Here is an 18,744-nt window from a genome sequence, read left to right on the forward strand (position 1 = left end):
CCTGTGCATGGTCCACACTTATGAGTTCAGGATCTCTGACTATGTGAATAATTCAGATGTTTACAATAAAAACACATGAATACACGAATTCACTATTGTTAATGTTAAACTTCATGGAAAAAATAGTTCTTTGAATATTTGGTGGTTAGAAATTAAAGACCTCAAATCATGTGCAATAAACAGCAAATAAAGTTACACTAAATGACCAAAAAAATACATTAAGGGCCAGGAAATGTCAAAAGAACTGGGGAACCATTTCCAGATCAGGAAGGGAAGTCACAGGGTGTATATTATTGCTATGAATACAGTATTTCCTACTACTTACATCATATAAAATGTAATGCCTTAGATGCCTTCCTATTGCATGAAGTATGTATTCTCATAGAGTAATACTGGTAGATATGTTATAGTTATGGCAGTATGTCATATCCTATCTATATTAATAAAAGGGTAATATGCTAATTAGACCATGAGACCTTCCAGATGTCCTTCTGGACAAAGCCATGGTGGCAGGGCTGAGGCAGACGTGGTTATGGGTGATCAGGCGAGGAGGGAGGGCAGTTGGGGGTGTTCAGGCTGGCAGGGGGGTGCAGTTGGGGGCAAGCAGGCCAGCAGGCAGAGTGGTTAGGGAAGATCAAGCAGGTAGGCAGGTGAGTGGTTAGGAGCCAGTAGTCCTATATTGCGAGGGGTTTGTCCAACTGCAGGTTTAGGTCCGATCCCACAGAGGTCCCAGATTGGAGAGGATGCAGGCCAGGCTATGCCCCCTTACCCCAGCACAAATTTCGTGCACGAGGCCACTAATATCATATAAACAAGTTTATAAATATTCAAATTAAAACTTCCAAGTTCTTCAGTAAACTTTTCCTTAGTGGAAGACAATTTATATGCCATCTTACTACTAGATGATAAACCCTTTGAGGGCAATTTCTTCTATTTTTTTGAAATATTACCTGATCTCATCTATACTAATAAAAGCCTAGGTGGCCCTCACGCCCTCAGGTCATCACAAGATGGCAACCCCACATTGTCACAAGATGGCTGGCAGGGGAGGGCAGTTGTGGGTGATCAGCCCAGCAGGGGAAGGCAGTTGGCCATCAGGCCAGCAGGGGAGGGCAGTTGGGGAGAACCAGGCCTGCAGGGGAGGTGAGTTGGGGAGAACCAGACTGGCAGGGGAGGGCAGGTAGGGGCGACAAGGCTGGCAGGGAAGGGCAGTTGGGGGTGACCAGGCCTGCAGGGGAGGGCAGTTGAGGGTGACCAGGCCAGTGGCAGAAGTAGGTAGGGGCAATCAGACAGGCAGGCAGGCAAGTGGTTAGGAGCCAGCAGTCCAAGATTATGAGTTAGACATCCCCCGAGGGGTCCCAGATTGGAGAGGGTGCAGGCTGAGGGACATCCCTCCCCCCAGTGCACAAATTTTGTGCACCAGACCTCTAGTCTGTATATATTGAAACTCTGGGGTTCTCTTGGGTCCTGGGACGAGCACACTGGGCACCACTTAAGAGTTGCATGGAAGATTCTTGCTAATTAATCTAATTTAGTTTTCATGATCTTTTTACTACACCTCAATTCAACTCTTTGGATGGTTTATTCAAGGCTCTGAGCTAGGCACTGCTGAGTTTAAAAAATGAGTAAGATCTAGTTACACCTCCCAGGGCCTGTATAGAAGAGATGAGACAAGTATATGACACAAAGCACAAGTTCAATGCTAAACAAGAGGTAAAAACCATCTTGGGATTTAGTGGAAAAACAATAACAATTGGATAGTTGGCTGGGAGAGGGGACAGGTGAGAAGGACCAGTAACTGTCTCATGGAGGATGCATTATTTGGGATAAGCCTTAAGTTAGAAAAAAAAAAAAAAAAGGTAGACAGAGAATATTGGAAGAATAGTGTTATAGGTGCAGGGCAAGGCATGAATGTGAAAGAGTGGCAAGTTCACCTGGCTGTTTGGCAAGAGTATATGGAGTGTACAGGATGAGTTGTAGATTGGCGATGACCACAATATCCTATATAAAAAAGAGGTAATATGCAAATTGATTGTCATGCTCTCACAAGATGGCTGCCTACAACCAGGCCAGCAGGGGTTAGTGAGGAATCACCAAATGACTGAACAAGCAGGCTGCATTGAGCAACCAGGCAGACAGGGGGGTTAGTGAAGGATGACCAAACGACTGAAAAGCAGGCTGCATGGGGTGACCAGGCCAATGGGGGTGGGGGCCATGAGGGTGACCAGGTTAGCAGGGGTGGGGCAGTAAGGGTGACAAGGCCAGCAGGAGGTGGGGGCAGTTAGGAGCAACCAGGCTGGCAAGGAGGGGGCAGTTAGAGGTGACCAGGCAGGCAGGCAGGTGAGTGATTGGGAGCAAGTGGTCCAGGATTGCGAGAGGGATGTCTGACTGCCAGTTTAGGCCCGATCCCCAAAGGGGTCTCAAATTAGAGAGGGTTCAGGCTGGGCTGACGGTACCTCCCTTCCTCCCCCCTCCCCGTGCACAAATTTCATGCACTGGGCCTCTAGTGGGTAATAAAAATGTCAATGCTGTCCATAGGGAGCCACTGAAGAATTTTTTATTGGAAGGGTGATGTGGGGACCACTTGCTCCTCTCCCATCTTTTGTTCCGTCTCCTGAGCTCTAGGTCCGTTGTCTCTGTCCAGCACAGCAACATATGGAAACTTCAGCCAATGAATCAAACTTCCTGTCTATCAGGAACCTCATCTTGGAGAGCTCTCCAAAGTACAACAGAAATCCTGGCCCTAGTAAATGCGCACCCACTCTGTGTAGAATGGGCCGCATGCCGGAATGTTGGGAAGAGGGTGTTCAGGATGCAGAATACAGATAGGAGGCCATTGGTGGAGTGAATGAGAACACTTTGGGGAGTTATGATTTCAGGGTAGTCAAGAGGAAACCAAGCCGATAAGAAAAAAGGATGTGTACAGATAGTAAATGCTAAGCAGTGAGCCCAGAGATTAGGCCGTAGCGAGTCAGATTTCAAGGCAGCCCAGGACTAAAATGGGTACTGGTGTGCAATGAAGGGTGAAACTCAAACAGCTGGAGGTTAGTTTGAGGTCACCCACAGGCCTTACAAGCGCTACCCTCCTGGTGTAATGTTGAAAGGACTGGACCCTCCAGGCTGTTGACAGGGGCTTGGAGAGGGACATGTGTGTTTCATGGTGTTAATGTTTCCTGTGACTTAGGTTTAGCGGTCACCCAGGGAGATGAAATTACCCTCGGCATGGAGAGACCTTGAATATTTGAGAAAGCTGGTGCCTGCTGGGGAAGGAATAAAGGAGCAGAGCAAAGCTTCGGTGTTTTGCTGAGGTCGGGGCGGGCTCTAAGCAGGCTGCCCGCCTCTAACGGGCAGGCAGCGGCCTGGCGCCACGATCCACCTGACGCGGAGGATGCCTAAGGATAGGCCGCTCCCAGCCCCGTTTCTCCACCAGCAGGGCCTCCCGGTGCCGGCGCGCAGGCAGAGTGGGGCGCTGCCGGAGCTGGATTCGCCCTCCGCCTGGCAGGTGCGCCCCGGGGGAGCGGGGGAGATGGTGCCCGCCATGCCAACCCTGCAGCTGCCCGCCGCCGCCGCCTCCAGCCCGCCGCCCCCGCGGCACGGCGGCCCGCAGCCTCAGTGAGGAGGAAGAGGGGGCGGCGGCAGAGGCAGAGGCAGAGGCAGAGGCGGAGGCGCCGCCCTCTTGGCCCGCGTCCCGGCTGGCGGCGCCCGCAGGACCCATGGCGGCTTCCTCGCCGGCGCTGGCCCTGCGGGAAGGCAGCCCCCGCGCGCCCCGGCCCGCGACCCTCTCGCCGCCGCCGCCGCACTCGCGCCCGGGCCCCGAGCCCGAGGAGGCCGAGTTGTCGCTGAGCCTGGCCCGCACCAAGACCCGCTCCTACGGCAGCACCGCCCGGGTGCGGGCGCCGCTGTGCGCCGGCGTCACCGAGCGCCGCGTGGAGCACCGCGTCCGCGCGGGGGACACGCTGCAGGGCATCGCGCTCAAGTACGGAGTCACGGTGAGCAGGGCCGGCGGGCCGGAGGCAGGGATGTGGGGCGGGGGGGGGGGGGGGGGGGAAGGGGAGAGCAAGAGGGGGGTGGCCCAGGGCGGGGCGTGCGAGCAATGGGGGTCCAGGAGGCAGCCATCTGCTCCCCGGAGATCCTGCCTGCGTGCGCTCCGCTGGAGACCGAAATGGTCGCCAAAGCTGGTCCGGCAGCCAGAGGGGCGGGCCAGGCAGGTGCATCGGGTTCCCTCCCGGTGCCCTGCCGAGGCTCCGACCAGATCTGTGTCGCGTGAGGCACAGGCCAAAGAGGACAGAGTTTTGGCATCCCCGGGAGCTACTACGAAATCAACCGATTGTTCAGTCCTGTTCATATCACCACGCATGTATTTACTCAAAGCCCAACCGATGTTGTGGACGTGGGCCGGGGAATTTTGTTGTAAACATGCACCGTGATGAGTCAGGAGCAGGAGTTGTGCCTGCAGGAGGATGTTCTGGTTCGATCGATGATGCTTTCTTTATTTAGAAGTGAAATTACACCCCTGGGCTCACTGGCCACCGTGAATGTGACACCTGTCGCTAAGCAGCAGCCAGGAACTGTGGTCTAGGTGAGCCGGGGAGCTGTGTTTATTATAAATTTATAAGTGTGTGTGTCCTGGGCGTATTGCATTACACCTCTGGGAAGAACATGGAAACCTGAGGGAACACATTGTTTCATTAAAATGACTTATAATTACCTCTGAGCTATGCGGTGGGTGGCTTTTGTGCATTTGAGTTCGGTATCAGTTTTCAATGTTCCTTCCTGAAGCACCTTAGACAGCGACGGGAAGGAAGGGGATCTTATCTCTATTTGCCTGTTAAAATGAAACTCTTCCTGGCCCTTCACCAGTGTCAGAGACGGAGTAATGTGCATCTTCAGGTTGGTATATGTTTTCCTAGCCGCTCCTCCTATTATTTAAACATTTTGAGAGCAGGGATCTTGCTTTGCAGGCCTGTACTGACATCATGCCATGGATAGTCCCATCCTTCCCTCTTGGGAGTTGCTAAAGGTGAGCTTACAACTGCAGTTCTTAATGTGCATTAGTGAGAACTGGTTTGGGCCAAAGCCAGAGGAAAGCAGAATTGGCAAATAACACTTGCTATCTTTTGCTGAACGTCTGCTATGTGCCAGGCATTGCATTTGTCCTGTTCCATCTTGCTTCATTTTCCAAATAAGTCTGGAGATAGGTGTAATTAATCTCCTTGATACAGATGAGAAGATGGATGAGGGGTAAGGATACTTTTTCAAGTATGCTTATTCAATGAGACCAGCTTGAACCCGCACAGTGATAAAGCATTTGCTTTTCTCGTCTAGATGTTACTTCTAATTTCCATCCATATTTTTTATCCTAGACTTATCAAGAGCTCTCTTAACATGTTGGTTACTGAGAAGGAAAGTCTTTTTGTCTGGTCTCTGTGGGTCTTACCTACTAGGCCAGGTGACTGCACCTAGGAACCCAGGATATCCAGAGAAATGGTATTTCCCTGGCCACTGCCCACCTCCGTCTCTCTGTAACCACTGCCCTCCATGGTTTCCCTCGACTTGCTTAGAGCGTCTAAGCATCTGCTCACGGCAGGTCTCCACCTTAGACCAAATGCTTTCTAACCCCTGTTTTGCACTAATATAGATCCTGTTACTCATAACCTTATCACTGCTTTCTGTTAAAGTGTGAATCAGTTTTTTCATTAGCTTTAGAAAGACAATTTTAAGATGTTAAGCTGAAGTATAATGAATTGGGAACTATATAGTCTGTGGCCATAATAGTTATTACAGGATTTCTCAACTGCAGCACTATTGATATCATAGACTGGAGAATTCTTCGTTTGAGAGGGCGGGAGGATTGTCCGTGCATTGTAGGATGTTTAGCAGCATCTTTGACCTCTGCCCGGCCCCCGTCCAGACATGGACGAATGTTCCTGGAAAGAAACTCACTCTTGGTTGAGTGAGTTTCAACCACTTTGGGATCTGAACTACACAGCTGATGACATTTAAAAAAAATGTATTTTATTATTTTTTTTACAGAGAGTAAGGGAGAGGGATGGAGAGTTAGAAACATCGATGAAAGAGAAACATCTGTCAGCTGCCTCCTGCACACTCCCTATTGGGGATGTGCCTACAACCAAGGTACATGCCCTTGACTGGAATCGAACCTGGGGACCCTTAAGTCCGCAGGCCGATGCTCTATCCACTGAGCCAATCCAGTTAGGGAAGGTGATGACATTTTTAGAGGCTCTTCCACTGGTTATGTAGAGCCAATAAAAGCAATAATCCTGTAACAGCGAAGTGATATTCTTGCTTGAATTAATATCTGCAGTTATTAACTGGATTTACTCATTGTAAATTAAGATTTTTCAGTAGAACCTAAAAATGTAGAAAGGTTTTTTTCTTTTCCATGACTGAGCAGAAAGAATTTGAGTAAGTTTCTAATATTGACTACCAGTGTCATCAATATACTGTATTTTCCGGCGTATAAGACAACCCCCCTAATTTTACAGTTAAAAAATTCGTTTAGCGGCATATCGAGACGTTTTTTGGGATATACTCGGCGTATAAGACAACCCCGATTTTTGGTTGACTTTTTTTCGTTTCAAAAGTCGTCTTATACGCCGGAAAATACAGTATGTAAGCTGTTGTTTAAAGGAGTAGGTGATACAAGGTTGGAGATTTAGAGATCCAAGGCAGTGCATCTGGAAATTAGGAGTGAGTCCAGGCAAACTTAGACTTGAACATCCCATGATTGCCAAGAGCAGAGCACAGCTCTGCAATCTTACTTAGCGGAGCAGGAACTCTGAGGGAAGCCTTTCTGCCGACGACAGCTCCCCCCGCCAGCCGGCTGGGAATCCATGCTGGACCTCAGTCCCTCGGTGGTAAAGGATATTTTAGGTAGAAGGAGGTTCTCAGAGCACATACTCTGACAAGGAGTGAAGATGGAGACCTGGTTGCTAGTCCTGGGTGACTAGGGCAGTGGTCGGCAAACTCATCAGTCAACAGATCCAAATATCAACAGTACAAGGATTGAAATTTCTTTTGAGAGCCAAATTTTTTAAACTTCTTCTAACGCCACTTCTTCAAAAAAGACGCCCAGGCCGTGGTATTTTGTGGAAGAGCCCACACTCAAGGGGCCAAAGAGCCACATGTGGCTCGAGAGCCGCAGTTTGCCGACCACGGGACTAGGGGAAACTGGCTATCTGAAGTAGAACACAGTCAATGTCTAGTAGCAACGTACATCCCATGATGTGGAAATAAATGTGTTCCTCAAACTTCCTGCATAGGAGAATGCCAGGGTAAAAATAAAGGATTCTAGCTGACCTTGAACTTACTGGATCAGATTATCCAGAAAAGAGACCCCGGAATCTTCATTTTTATTTATTTATTTATTTTTTTTTTAAATGCATGGCTTCTTTGCTTGTTCCCAAAGCACTGCCCCTTCTTGGGGCTTTTGTGCTTGCTGTTCCATCTGTTTGGAACACTCTTTTCCTGAGAGCTGTATGCAGGGACCCGTTCATGGGTGTGTGGCCTGTGCAGTCATCCAGGGCCCCATGCTTATAAGAGCCTTGCACTTGGTTCGAACCTGGGACCCTTCAGTCCGTAGGCTGATGCTATATCTACTGAGCAAAACCGGTTAGGGCTCTAGGTAATTTGTTGATATGCTGTACATTTTCTGCTTATTAGTTTATTGTTTCATTTGAGTATCTCTTCCATAGAGATGGGCCATGGGATTCAGGAAGCTTCTCTATAGGAAATAAGAATGTGGACATTTGAGAATCTGGGCAGGTCTGACACCTAAAGGATTTCGGTTCTTCTGCTGGTGACTTAGGAAATATCTGATTGATTGATTGATTGATTGATTGATTTCAGAGAGGAAGGCACAGGGAGAAGAGATAGAAACATCAGTGATGAGAATCATTGATTGGCTGCCTCCTGCACGCCCCCTAACTGGGTATTGAGCTCACAACCCAAGCATGTATCCTTGACTGGAATTGAACCCGGGACCCTCCAGTCTACAGGCCCAACGTTCAATCCACTGAGCCAAACAGCTAGGGAGACTTAGGAAATATCTTAATGAGTCTACCACCCCTTTTAGTCATTCACAGATATTAATAACTGACTTTATTTTTTGAGCTACTTTTATTGAACCTGGTTTGTTTGAGGCCCTGTGCTAGAATGCTGGGGCTACAAGATAACATATGCTGCCTCTTTAAAAAAAAAATGTTTTAAGAGAGAAAGGAAGGGAGAGGAATAGAGGGATAGAAATGATGACAGAGAAACATCATCAATCAGCTGCCTCCTGCAGGCCCCCTACTAGGGATTGTGCTTGAAACCCTAGCATGTGCCCTGACCAGGAATTGAACCATGATTTTTTGGTTCCTAGGTTGACGCTCAACCGCTGTACCACACTGGCTGTGCTTGCTGTTCTCTTTTTATGCATAATGAGTTTATCAGCTAGTGCTTTCCATCAGCCTGTGGCTATGTGAGATGCCAGGTTGTTTGTGTGATTTATTTCTGTATATTCTGTGTCTAGCCTGGGTCTGGGCCCTCCACGTATGGGCGGGTTTAATTCACAGGAAAGCCTGACTGGTATGAAGTCACTAGCCCCGGAGGTGAGCAGACCCTTAAAGAAGGGGCCCCGTCTGAATGAGGGGTGCAGCTGCTTGACTTGAATTGTGAAGTTGGATTTGAGGCTAGCTCTCCAAGCTGCAAAAAGATTACTGCTGCAGCTGGTCCTTGGTGCTTCTTTTCTCCCCCGTCCCCAGCAGCAGTGGGTCTTTATATTGAGTTAAATATAGATTTAGATGAGAGCATCTTTACCAGAGTAAGAGGAATTAAGAAAGTGGGTCTGGGAAACGGAAACTCATTGAGCTGAGTTGAGAAATTATTAAAGGTCAGATCTCAGCCATGAACTTGCTTGGGCTGGAATTTCCCTGGCTACTCTTTCTTCCATTGAGACATTAAGGCTCCTGCCTAACCTAGTAACTAGATTTAGCTATGGCTCTTGCTGCTCTTCTTAGTGGGATCCAAGCCTCCTGAGCAAAGTTACCAGCTTCAGGTAGCCCCTGCGAACTCTTTGTTTGAAACCAAAAAAAAAAAAAAAAGGTTCAGAGAACAGAATAGAAACTGAAAGTGGGTGGAGGCAGGGAGGGGACCCGTTATTTGCATAAACCCTTTCTTCATCTCTTGTCAACATGCCTGTGCTGTCCCTTCTCCAGAGGCCACATTGCCCTCAGTTACTTCCGGTCTCCTTTTATTGCCAGGGTTTCTCTTTCCCTTCCAATGAGCTGCTAAGCCCAGCCACTTCTTAACACTTCCCCTAACAAGAAGTCACCTTGCTGAGAAAAGGTGAACTGATTGTCATTTTAGGGGGAAAAAGTGTCAGGAGTTAGAAATGTCAGTGTGTGTACATCTCTCCTGTTTATAACTTTAGCCTCTGCTGCTGTTGGAAATTGTTGACACTTGCTGGTCAAAGGGAAGAGAACCATAAATAGATAGGTTAGTGAGAGGTATGGTAAAGTAGCCTTTAATACTTGGGGTTTTAATAGATTCTCATGTATTCTTTCTCTCTCTTTTTTTACACAGCTTTATTGAGGAATAATATATATAGTGTAAAATTCACCCATCCTAAGTGGACAATTCAAGGACTTTTAGTAAATTTACAGAGTTGTGTGCAACCATCCCCAGAATCCAATTTTAGAACAGTCCCATCACCCTGGAAAGATCCCTGTTCCCTTGCCCTTACTCCCTGTCCCTTCTCCAGCCCTAGGCAACCACAAATCTACTTCCTAACCTATAGATTAGCCTTTTCTGGACATCCTATATAATAAGAGCCTAATATGCAAATTGTCCCCTCGACTGGGATTATGACCATGGATTTGACCAGGGGGTAGGGCTGGCGGTGGCAGCAGGTGGCCGGGGGAAGGGAAGCGCTGCCGGCCAGCAGCCACTAGGGATCCTACCTGTGCACGAATTTTACACACTGGGCCTCCAGTTTCATATAAATGGAGTGTCATAGGTTCTGAGATAATGTGAAAAAGAAGTAAATCTTTTCCCCCATTACCACATGGCAGTGGAAGGGTATGGTTGCCACCAAAACCTAGAACTTAACAGGGGACAGTAGGGTTGTGTGAATATAGCATTTACTAGAAAATGGTCTAGAGAGAATCCTATAATAGGTAAGTCTTTTCTGTAAAGTGATAATGAAATGAGAGCTGTATATTTATGAAAATATTCTGCAAGCCACACAGTGCTATGTCAATGTTAGTTATTATGTACTAGAGGGCTGGTGCACGAAATTCCTTCACAGGTAGGGTCTCTAGTCCTGGTTGGTGATCAGGGATGATCAGGGCCTTTCTTCCCCAGTTATTGGCTGATGGCTGGGGCCTTCCTTCATTCCACGCAGCACATGTCATAGTGAGCAGTCAAACTCCCAAGAGGACAATTTGCTTATTAGCCTTTTGTTATATAGGACTAGAGGCCCGGTGCATGAAATTCGTGTGTGTGTTCCTCAACCCAGCCTGCACCCTCTCCAATCTGGGACCCCTTGAGGAATGTCTGACTGCCCGTTAAGGCTCCTTATCCAGGACTGCTGGCTCCCAACTGCTCACCTGCCTGCCTAATTGCCCCTAACCACTTTTGCCTGTGAGCCTGATTGATACCTAACTGCTCCCCTGCTGGACTGATTGCCCCTAACTGCCCTCCCCTGCTGTCCTGATCACCCACAACTGCCCTCCCCTGCCGGCTATCTTGTGTGTTGGAGTGATGGTCAATTTGCATATCACTCTTTTATTAGGTAGGTTACTTCAATGTCTTTAGAAGGGTGTGTTTTTAAAAAAAAAATGTTTTTATTGATTTTAGAGAGAGGAAGGGAGAAGAAGAAAAAAGAGAGAAACATCAGTGATAAGAGAGAATCATTGATTGGTTTCCCTCCTGCACACCCCACACTGGGGATGGAGCCTGCAATCCGAGCACGTGCCCTGACCAGTTATTGAACCGTGACCTCCTTGTTCATAGGTTGACACTCAACGACTGGGCTGGTCAAGGGCATGTCTTTTTTAAGGAATGGAGAGTGTTAACCTAAAAATAAAAGGCCTTGTAAAATGAGAGGCAACATGCATTTATTGAGATTTAAAAAAAAAAAAAAAAGGATAACTATTTGGGAAACATTAATTCAAGCAGAAGCTCAAATAATACTCCAATTAGGAGACAAAGGCATTTGTGAGAATGGGAACAATTACATCAACAGAAGGAAGGCATTTTCATTGGTGCAGGTGACATAGTGATATTAATTCTAAACAATGTTTTGAATTTTTAGTCCAATAGTCATAGCAACTGCTTTCTTGTTATCTTTGCAAACAGTGTTTTGGGAAGCAATGTTGCTTTAGGCTTAGTCCAAAGGTTATTTTGCCCTGTTTTGAACATTCCAAGGTTTGAGCATAAGACATGCAAAGCAGTTCTGCTGGTATGGCAGCTCCAGCTCCATTTTATTTATTTTTACCTAATTTTTTTTTAATTTGTTAATCCTCACCAGAGGGTATTTTTCCATTGATTTTTTAGGGAGCGTAGCAGAGAGAGAGAAAGACAGAGAGAAACATCGATGGAGAGAAACACATCGATTGATTACCTCCTACATGAGCCCCAACGAGGGCCCAGGTAGGAAGGAGCTTGCAACCAAGGTTTGTGCCCTTGACCGGAATCGAACCTGGGACCCTTTGGTCCACAGGCCGACGCTCTATCCACTGAGTCAAACTGGTTAGGGCTCCAGCTTCATTTTAAAGTGGTTCCATGTCTCGCCCGGCTAGCTCAGTCGGTAGAGCATGAGACTCTTAAAGTGGTTCCATTTATGTTATTTCTGTTAAAGAGGAAGAGAAATATTTTGAAATTTGCATTCACTGTTAGGCAGGCAGCCTGATGGCACTGGCCAGGGTTGCTTTTGGGGAGAGCTCTGGGCCATGCTCAGCAGCTGCCATCGAGCTACCTTTTGTGGGGGACGTTTTGTGATTTCCCTCACAGTGAATTCACCTTTAGAGAAGGCATTCACAGGAGTCATTTTAAATAAACTATTAAGTTGTTGATGGCACTTGATCTGCCTAATTTCATCAGGGTTGACCTTGTGGCCACCCTGTTAGCGCTTAATTATTCTGCAATCTGTATCTTAATGACTAGACAATACACTTGGTTGAGTCATACTGTTCAATCCTGATTTGAAAAAAGAGTTTTGAAATGAAGGCCTTTGATTGCTATCCCTCTCCCTTACTCATCTGCCCCCAAGAAACGGAGGGAAGCTCTGGGTCACCTGGAAAAGGTCCCACTCTCTGTTCTCAGCATTCATTGGGTATTGGAAAATGTTAAACAGGCAAGATCAAGACAGCTGTAGAGTTTTCCAGGTCTTCCATGGATTGGATCATGACACTTCTTCCTTTTATGTGAGGTGGAATTCTCAGAACGTTAGGCCCATTTAAGCTCAGATATAAGTATGAACTATTCCGAAAACATCACTTCATCGTTTGGGATTAGTTAGTCTCTTGTCGGTGCTACTGCAGTTTCTTCCATAACCGGGCTTCCCTGATGCGAATCCATTTTCCACAAAGTGACCTGTAACTGTAATCAGATCTTGTCACTCCCTCCCTGCATTGCACAATGGCTTCCCATCACTTTTCAAATAAAACCCAAATTTCTTACCCTGGCACTCACAGGCTGTGAAAGAGTTTGAGGTTGTAGAAACCTGTATTAAATTCTAACGTCTTCATCTGCCAGTTGTATTGTGACTCCTTGGGACATAACCTCTATGAACTTGGTTTCCTTTTTAGTAAAGGGGAGATTCAGATACTCTGTAGGGCATGAGACAATGAGATACTGTATGTAAAGTGCCCTCTTCCTCCTCTCCTTACCTGTCCTACTTATACCCATTCTTCAAGGTCCATTTGAAGTCAAAAGAATCAATATCAGAACCCCATCTTCTCTGTAAGGCCTTTCTTAATGACCACAGCTCCGGCCTACACTGTTCTTCCAAATTCTCATCAGACTTATCTCTGTGCCACCTCCTGCATCCATTATGTTGACCAAATATAATTCAAGAGACACAGGAAGCACTAAAATAACACATAATCCTATGTAATATTGTAAAACCCTAATATGCACAAACCTCTCCAGGAACATTTCCCTAGTAATTGCCCTGGTAGAATAACATAGAAATCTAATCTAGATGAATATTTTAGATAAATATTATCTAAATATAGGAATGGGTAAAATTTACTGCCCAGAAGAAAAATTGAGACTTCTGGACAATAGCAGATACTTGTTTCCCCTCAGATCTTTCCTCATCTAATATTAGATATTTTCTGTTCCTAATCAATATTACTGGTTTATTATTGTTATTTTATTCCTGGTATGTAAATGTTATACTAGATGCAAAAAAACAAAACTTGACAAACAGCAAAAAGACTCAGATCATTGTGGCTCAAAAATTAGAAATGACCCAGAATACTTTTAACAAAGACATAAAGGATATGACTGGCTCCCATTTACCTGCATGTTTTGAATAATAAGAATTCGACCTTAAATGCCATCTATGGTCTTGCCCCATCCTCAGTGGTCCACCTGTTCAGCAAGACATGCTGACACTGAGACATCCTAGGAATGAGCCTTCCTAGCACCAGGGTATCCCATTATCCAACCAAAGGTTGGTTATCAATGCATCCTTTGGATTGATTTATGACCAAAAGGGGTGTGTGTGGACAAAAAAGGCCACATGCTAACCTGACAAGCTCAGGGAAGGTCTACATGGCAGTTGGCAAAATCAGACCTAGAGTAACCATAAAGGAGAGTCTGAAATTAAACTTTAACTAAAAACAGGTTATAGTAGGTAGTCATGTCCTAGGCCAGTATTTTCCCTGACAAAGATCAACTTAGATCTTTACTGAACCCATTTGTCTTTTTGTCTCTAAGATAACATATCTGAAATATCTGGGTAACTTGTAACTTCATTTTTTTCCCGCCGGACCTCTCAGGGCACAACAAATGGCACCAGGACATTCCCTCATTGTTATTGTTAGCAAATTAATTATCAGCTCTTAACTATGATAAAATATCCTGTATCCATCTATGTAAAAGAGCATATGCCCATCATTTCACTTTTTATCCTGTCCCAGAGGTTTTCCCGCTTTGCTTTATCCCACTTCCTTAATCTATCATCAGTGAATTTCATGTAACCCACTTACGTATTTTCCTTTTGATGGTAATTTATAAAAACAAGATATGAACTTCCCATTCTTTGGGGCATTATCTCAATTCGTTGAGGTTCTGCTTCCTAGCATATGTCGACAGTTTGGCTCAAATAAACTCACTAAAATTCTTTATAAAACAAACAAACAAACAAAAAAAACCCCTAATATGCAAATCAACCAAATGGCAGAACCACCAGTCTCTGTGATGCGCACTGACCACCAGGGGCAGATGCTCAATCAGGAGCTGCCCCCTGCTGGTCAGTGCACTTCCACAGGGACAGTGCTGCTCAGCCAGAAGCCAGGCTTTACAGTTGGTGAGTATAGTGGCAGTGGCAGGAGCCTCTCCTGCCTCCATGCAGGGCTAAGGACCGCTTGGGGAGCAGGCCTAAGCCGGCAGTCAGACATCCCCTGAGGGGTCCCAGACCGCGAGAGGGCATAGACAGGGCTGAGGTACCCATCGCCCCAGTGCACAAATGTGGTGCACCAGGCCTCTAGTAGATCATAAAAAATCAGATAATTGAAATGTTAAAATAAGAATGGAATTTATTAAATAAGTGCTGAAAATTCTGTTGTTTTTTTTTTATATAATTTATTTTATTTTATTTATTTTTTTTTAGAGAGGAAGGGAGAGGGATAGAGAGCTAGAAATGTCAATGAGAGAGAAACATCGACCAGCTGCCTCTTGCACAACCCCTACCGGGGATGTGCCCGCAACCAATGTACATGCCGTTGACCGGAATCGAACCTGGGACCTTTCAGTCCATAGACCGATGCTCTACCACTGAGCCAAACCAGTTTCGGCAAATTCTGTATTTTTTAACTTCTGGGTTTTAAAAGTCTTTGGTAAAAGCTTTCTTGTAGGGCAATTTATATAGTGGGGGGAAATTAGTGTTTCCATCTTTAAAATTGGGAGAAAGAATTTCCTGACATCTCTTGAAATAACTGGGGGTATCTGGGTAAGTGGCAAAGTCAGAATTAAGAGTCTCAAACCCAGATAAAGCATTGCACACATTTTGCTCATGGATACTTTTGTTTTACTTAAAAAATAAAACACCCCACATATTTTTATTAATTTCAGAGAGGAAGGGAGAGGGGAGAGAGAGATAGATATATCTATGATGAGAGGGAATCATTGATTGGCTGCCTCCTGCATGCTCCCTACTGGGGATTGAACCCACAACCCAGGCATGTGCCCTTGACTGGAATCAATCCCAGGACCCTCCAGGCTGCAGGCCCGTGCTCTATCCACTGAGCCAAACCAGCTAGGGCTATTTTATTTTTTAAATCTTATTTTATGAGTATCTTTAGTTCTGTGTTGCATAATAAGCCATATTTCTGGGTTTATTTATATGTAACTCTGTGTTTCCTTTTTTTTTTTTTTTAAATATATTTTAGATGGAACAGATTAAAAGGGCAAATAAACTGTTTACCAATGATTGCATATTTCTGAAGAAAACTTTGGACATCCCAGTTATTTCAGAGAAGCCTTTGGTGTTTAATGGACTTAACTCAGCTGATTCTCCGGAAAGTGAGGCTGCCCATGGCCCCTTTTCTCAGGAAGAAGGGCTGGTAGCCGCTGTGGAAGACCCGCCTCCTCCCAGTCCCCTGGCCTCTCCGGCTCCTCCAGTGCCGCCCGAGGAGGTGTCAGCCAGAGACTTCCTGCAGAGGCTCGACTTGCAGATTAAGTTATCAACACAGGCAGCCAGGAAACTAAAAGAAGAGAGCAGGTAAAAATACGCTGGTAAAATGTCAGAGACTGAATGAATTACTCTTAAGGTATTTACACTTGGTAAAAAAAAAATTTCTTTTTTGCTTTAAAAAACTATGTTTTAATTCCAGAAAAGCATTTTTAATATATGAAATCTATATAACAGTCATTGTATTCTATATAAGGCTTGATCTGTTGCAATGCTTTGTCTCGGTGAGTTATTATAAAAACTAGAGGAATATGAACTAGGGCCGGGAGGGAGATCCCTCAGACTGGCCTATGCCCTCTTGCAGTCCCGGAGCCCTCAGGGGATGTCCAACTGCTGGTTTAGGGACCCCACCCCCCCAGGGGAGTGGACCTAAGCCATCAGTCAGACATCCTTCTCGCAGTCCAAGACCCCTTGCTCCTTACCACCCACCTGCTCCCGGCTCCTTACCGCTGTTGCGGAGCTGGAAGAGGCTCCCTCCACTGCCGCTGCACTGGCCAGTTGTAAGCCTGGCTTCTGGCTGATCGGTGCTCCCCTTGTGGGAGCGGCCTGATCACCCCTACCGTGCCCCACTGCCTGCCTGATTGCCCCTAACTGCCCTCCCTTGCCAGCCTGATCTTACTCCCAACTACCCTCCTCTGCAGGCCTGATCTCACCTCCAACAGCCCTCCCCTGCCAGCCTGGTTGCCCCTAACTGCCCCTGCCTCGGCCCCCACCACCATAGCTTTGTCCAGAAGGGAGTTGGACGTCTGGAAGATGGCTGGTTGACCCGGTCTAATTAGTATATTACCCTTTTATTAGTATAGATTTGCTTCTTTGCTTAGTAGCATAACTGCCCAGCTAGGAATTCTGGGCAGTTGACTATAGTTGACATTTTCAAAGAAAGCAGTACCCTAGAGAATACTTTGTAAAATACTGATCCTTATAAAATTTGTCAAAGACATTGTCCATTGTTTGCTTTCAGATGTTTCTTACATTGCTCATGTGAGTTTTCTTCTTTGTTTTTTAATTTGGTCCTACGGCAAACCTTTCTCTCTCCTATAGAATTAGTTTCCTTCTTTCTTCCTGATTCCAAGAAGGGCAACCTTTCCTCTTTTACCCTTACCAGAAAGGTTGCAACTAAAATTGATGCTCAGTTCAACCAATATATTATTTCTTATGGTTAATAGATTTGTAGCCTTCTCTTTTCTTTAGTCCTGATTTTTTTATTCATATTTTATTCATCTTATTATATGTATTCCTTTGTCATAGGCATCTCAAATCCTTTTGAGAAAAAGGTGAAACATTAAAAACATAAACATATAAATGAGAATATAATTTAATATAAGTTTTATTACTTTATGCAAATGTAATATAATAGAAGTAAATATAAATATATAGCAAGTACTATTCTTTTTTCCAGTAATTGAGACACCAATAAGATGGAATAAATAAGGTACACCTCAATGAGTATTTGTATTTCATACAATTTTTAATGCATGAACAATATTGTAAGTTGATAACACCTGCACTTCTTTGTCAAGTGGATATTAAGTTGTATGATAAATATATGTGTTAGTTTTCTGAGTACAGTTTTTAAACATTAGTTTATGCTATATTCCTTTTTTTTTCTTTCCAGAGATGAAGACAATCCCTACGCAACCTCACTCTATCATAGTTAGATGAACAGGGGCCATAATTGCACCTGGATTAAGAGAGAGTTGGATCACAAGGAAACCACCAACTGAAGATTCAAAAGCACCTCTCCCGGGTTCTCAGAGTGTACATCTTTAAGTCACAATTAAGTAGTTCCACTGCAGTTGCACTGAAGTGATTGGTTCCCTCCGGCTTTCTATAATTTTATGTCTGCATTATGGCATGATAACAAAAGCTCATCACTTTTGTAGGTGCTGGTAGTTTTTAAACTTGCTTTTGTAAATACTAGTTGACATAAAGCTTCAAAGCCTACTTACATAGTCAAGCTAAAACAATGTTTATCTCTTGAGAATTCCTAATTATGTGAAAGACATGGTTGCTGTTTGAGTGGTGCGGGCTTTGCTATGTATTTATAATTAAGTGCTATATATATATTTGGATATGTATTACATATTCTGTATTAATATAGAGAACCAAATTTTGTCTGCTATTTTGTAAAAGTGAGCTACTAAGGTCTGAAAAAAATAAACTATGTTTTTACATTTGAGTCTCCAATTTTTTTAACAAATGAGAAAATTTTTATTTTAAGTTATATTTTTGAAATAGTGACAGCTTTTCCTCTACTTTTATGTTTTTTTATTATTTTAATTGCAATTTTGAAGAGTTTTAGTAATCTAAAAGCAAATCAATTGCAGTTACTAGTAACCTTTGCACTCATAATATTTGACTTGGTATGCTTCACATATAGTGAGAACATGGAATTTGGTCAATAGAAGAAAAAAGCAATACCATGAGCTGACACATTGATGACTTTTAGTTTAGATTTCATTGATTAGTGACTTTATAGTGTTTTGAAGTCACTGTGCTCATTTGAATGAAGGGTTCTGTTTTTATTCACATAATTTCAATTGTCTTATTATATGTATAGATTACAGCAGGAAACCTTAAACAATACGTTCTTTACAGTTAAATGTTTTTGTCTCAATTTCTATTCAAATGGTGGATTGAATAAATCTTTAAGCTTTCAAAAAATTCCTCATATTTATTCCTTCCCAACGTCCCCAAAGGGGTCTGCTTTTTGAGGGGCAAAAAAACCCCTTTATTTCTTTTCTTTCTCTCTTTCTTTTTCCTTTCTCCTCCATCTTGATCTTCTAGATCTTCCTTCTATTAAGCACGAAACTGTGCCC

General features: G+C 44.6%; 1 protein-coding gene across 3 annotated transcripts; it reads left to right on the top strand.

Moving 5' to 3' along the window:
- Window positions 1-3,366: 3,366 nt before the first annotated feature.
- On the top strand, window positions 3,367-18,104 carry LYSMD2 (LysM domain containing 2). 3 transcript variants are annotated; one of them, XM_084894623.1, is made up of 4 exons: window positions 3,918-3,989; window positions 4,498-4,579; window positions 15,624-15,955; window positions 17,541-18,104. In XM_084894623.1, exons 3-4 carry the CDS (start codon window positions 15,624-15,626, stop codon window positions 17,581-17,583), a joined length of 375 nt encoding a protein of 124 aa, XP_084750749.1. In that variant the 5' UTR covers window positions 3,918-3,989; window positions 4,498-4,579; the 3' UTR covers window positions 17,584-18,104. The 3 variants fall into 3 exon arrangements, with proteins under 3 accessions (XP_084750748.1, XP_084750747.1, XP_084750749.1); XM_084894622.1 differs by lacking the exon at window positions 4,498-4,579 and having other exon boundaries at window positions 3,367-3,989; window positions 15,624-16,004; XM_084894621.1 differs by lacking the exon at window positions 4,498-4,579 and having other exon boundaries at window positions 3,375-3,989.
- The last annotated feature ends 640 nt before the right edge of the window (window positions 18,105-18,744 follow it).

This window comes from Pipistrellus hanaki (assembly GCF_964339955.1).
Source record: "Pipistrellus hanaki genome assembly, chromosome: 1".
Lineage (NCBI taxonomy): Eukaryota > Metazoa > Chordata > Mammalia > Chiroptera > Vespertilionidae > Pipistrellus > Pipistrellus hanaki.

Bases quoted from the DNA above. Each gene is read 5' to 3' on its own strand.
- LYSMD2 (XM_084894621.1), top strand. From the start codon at position 3,714: ATGGCGGCTTCCTCGCCGGCGCTGGCCCTGCGGGAAGGCAGCCCCCGC. The intron at 3,990-15,623 runs GTGAGCAGGGCC...AATATATTTTAG, and splicing joins CGCTCAAGTACGGAGTCACG to ATGGAACAGATTAAAAGGGC. The intron at 15,956-17,540 runs GTAAAAATACGC...TTTTCTTTCCAG, and splicing joins AAACTAAAAGAAGAGAGCAG to AGATGAAGACAATCCCTACG.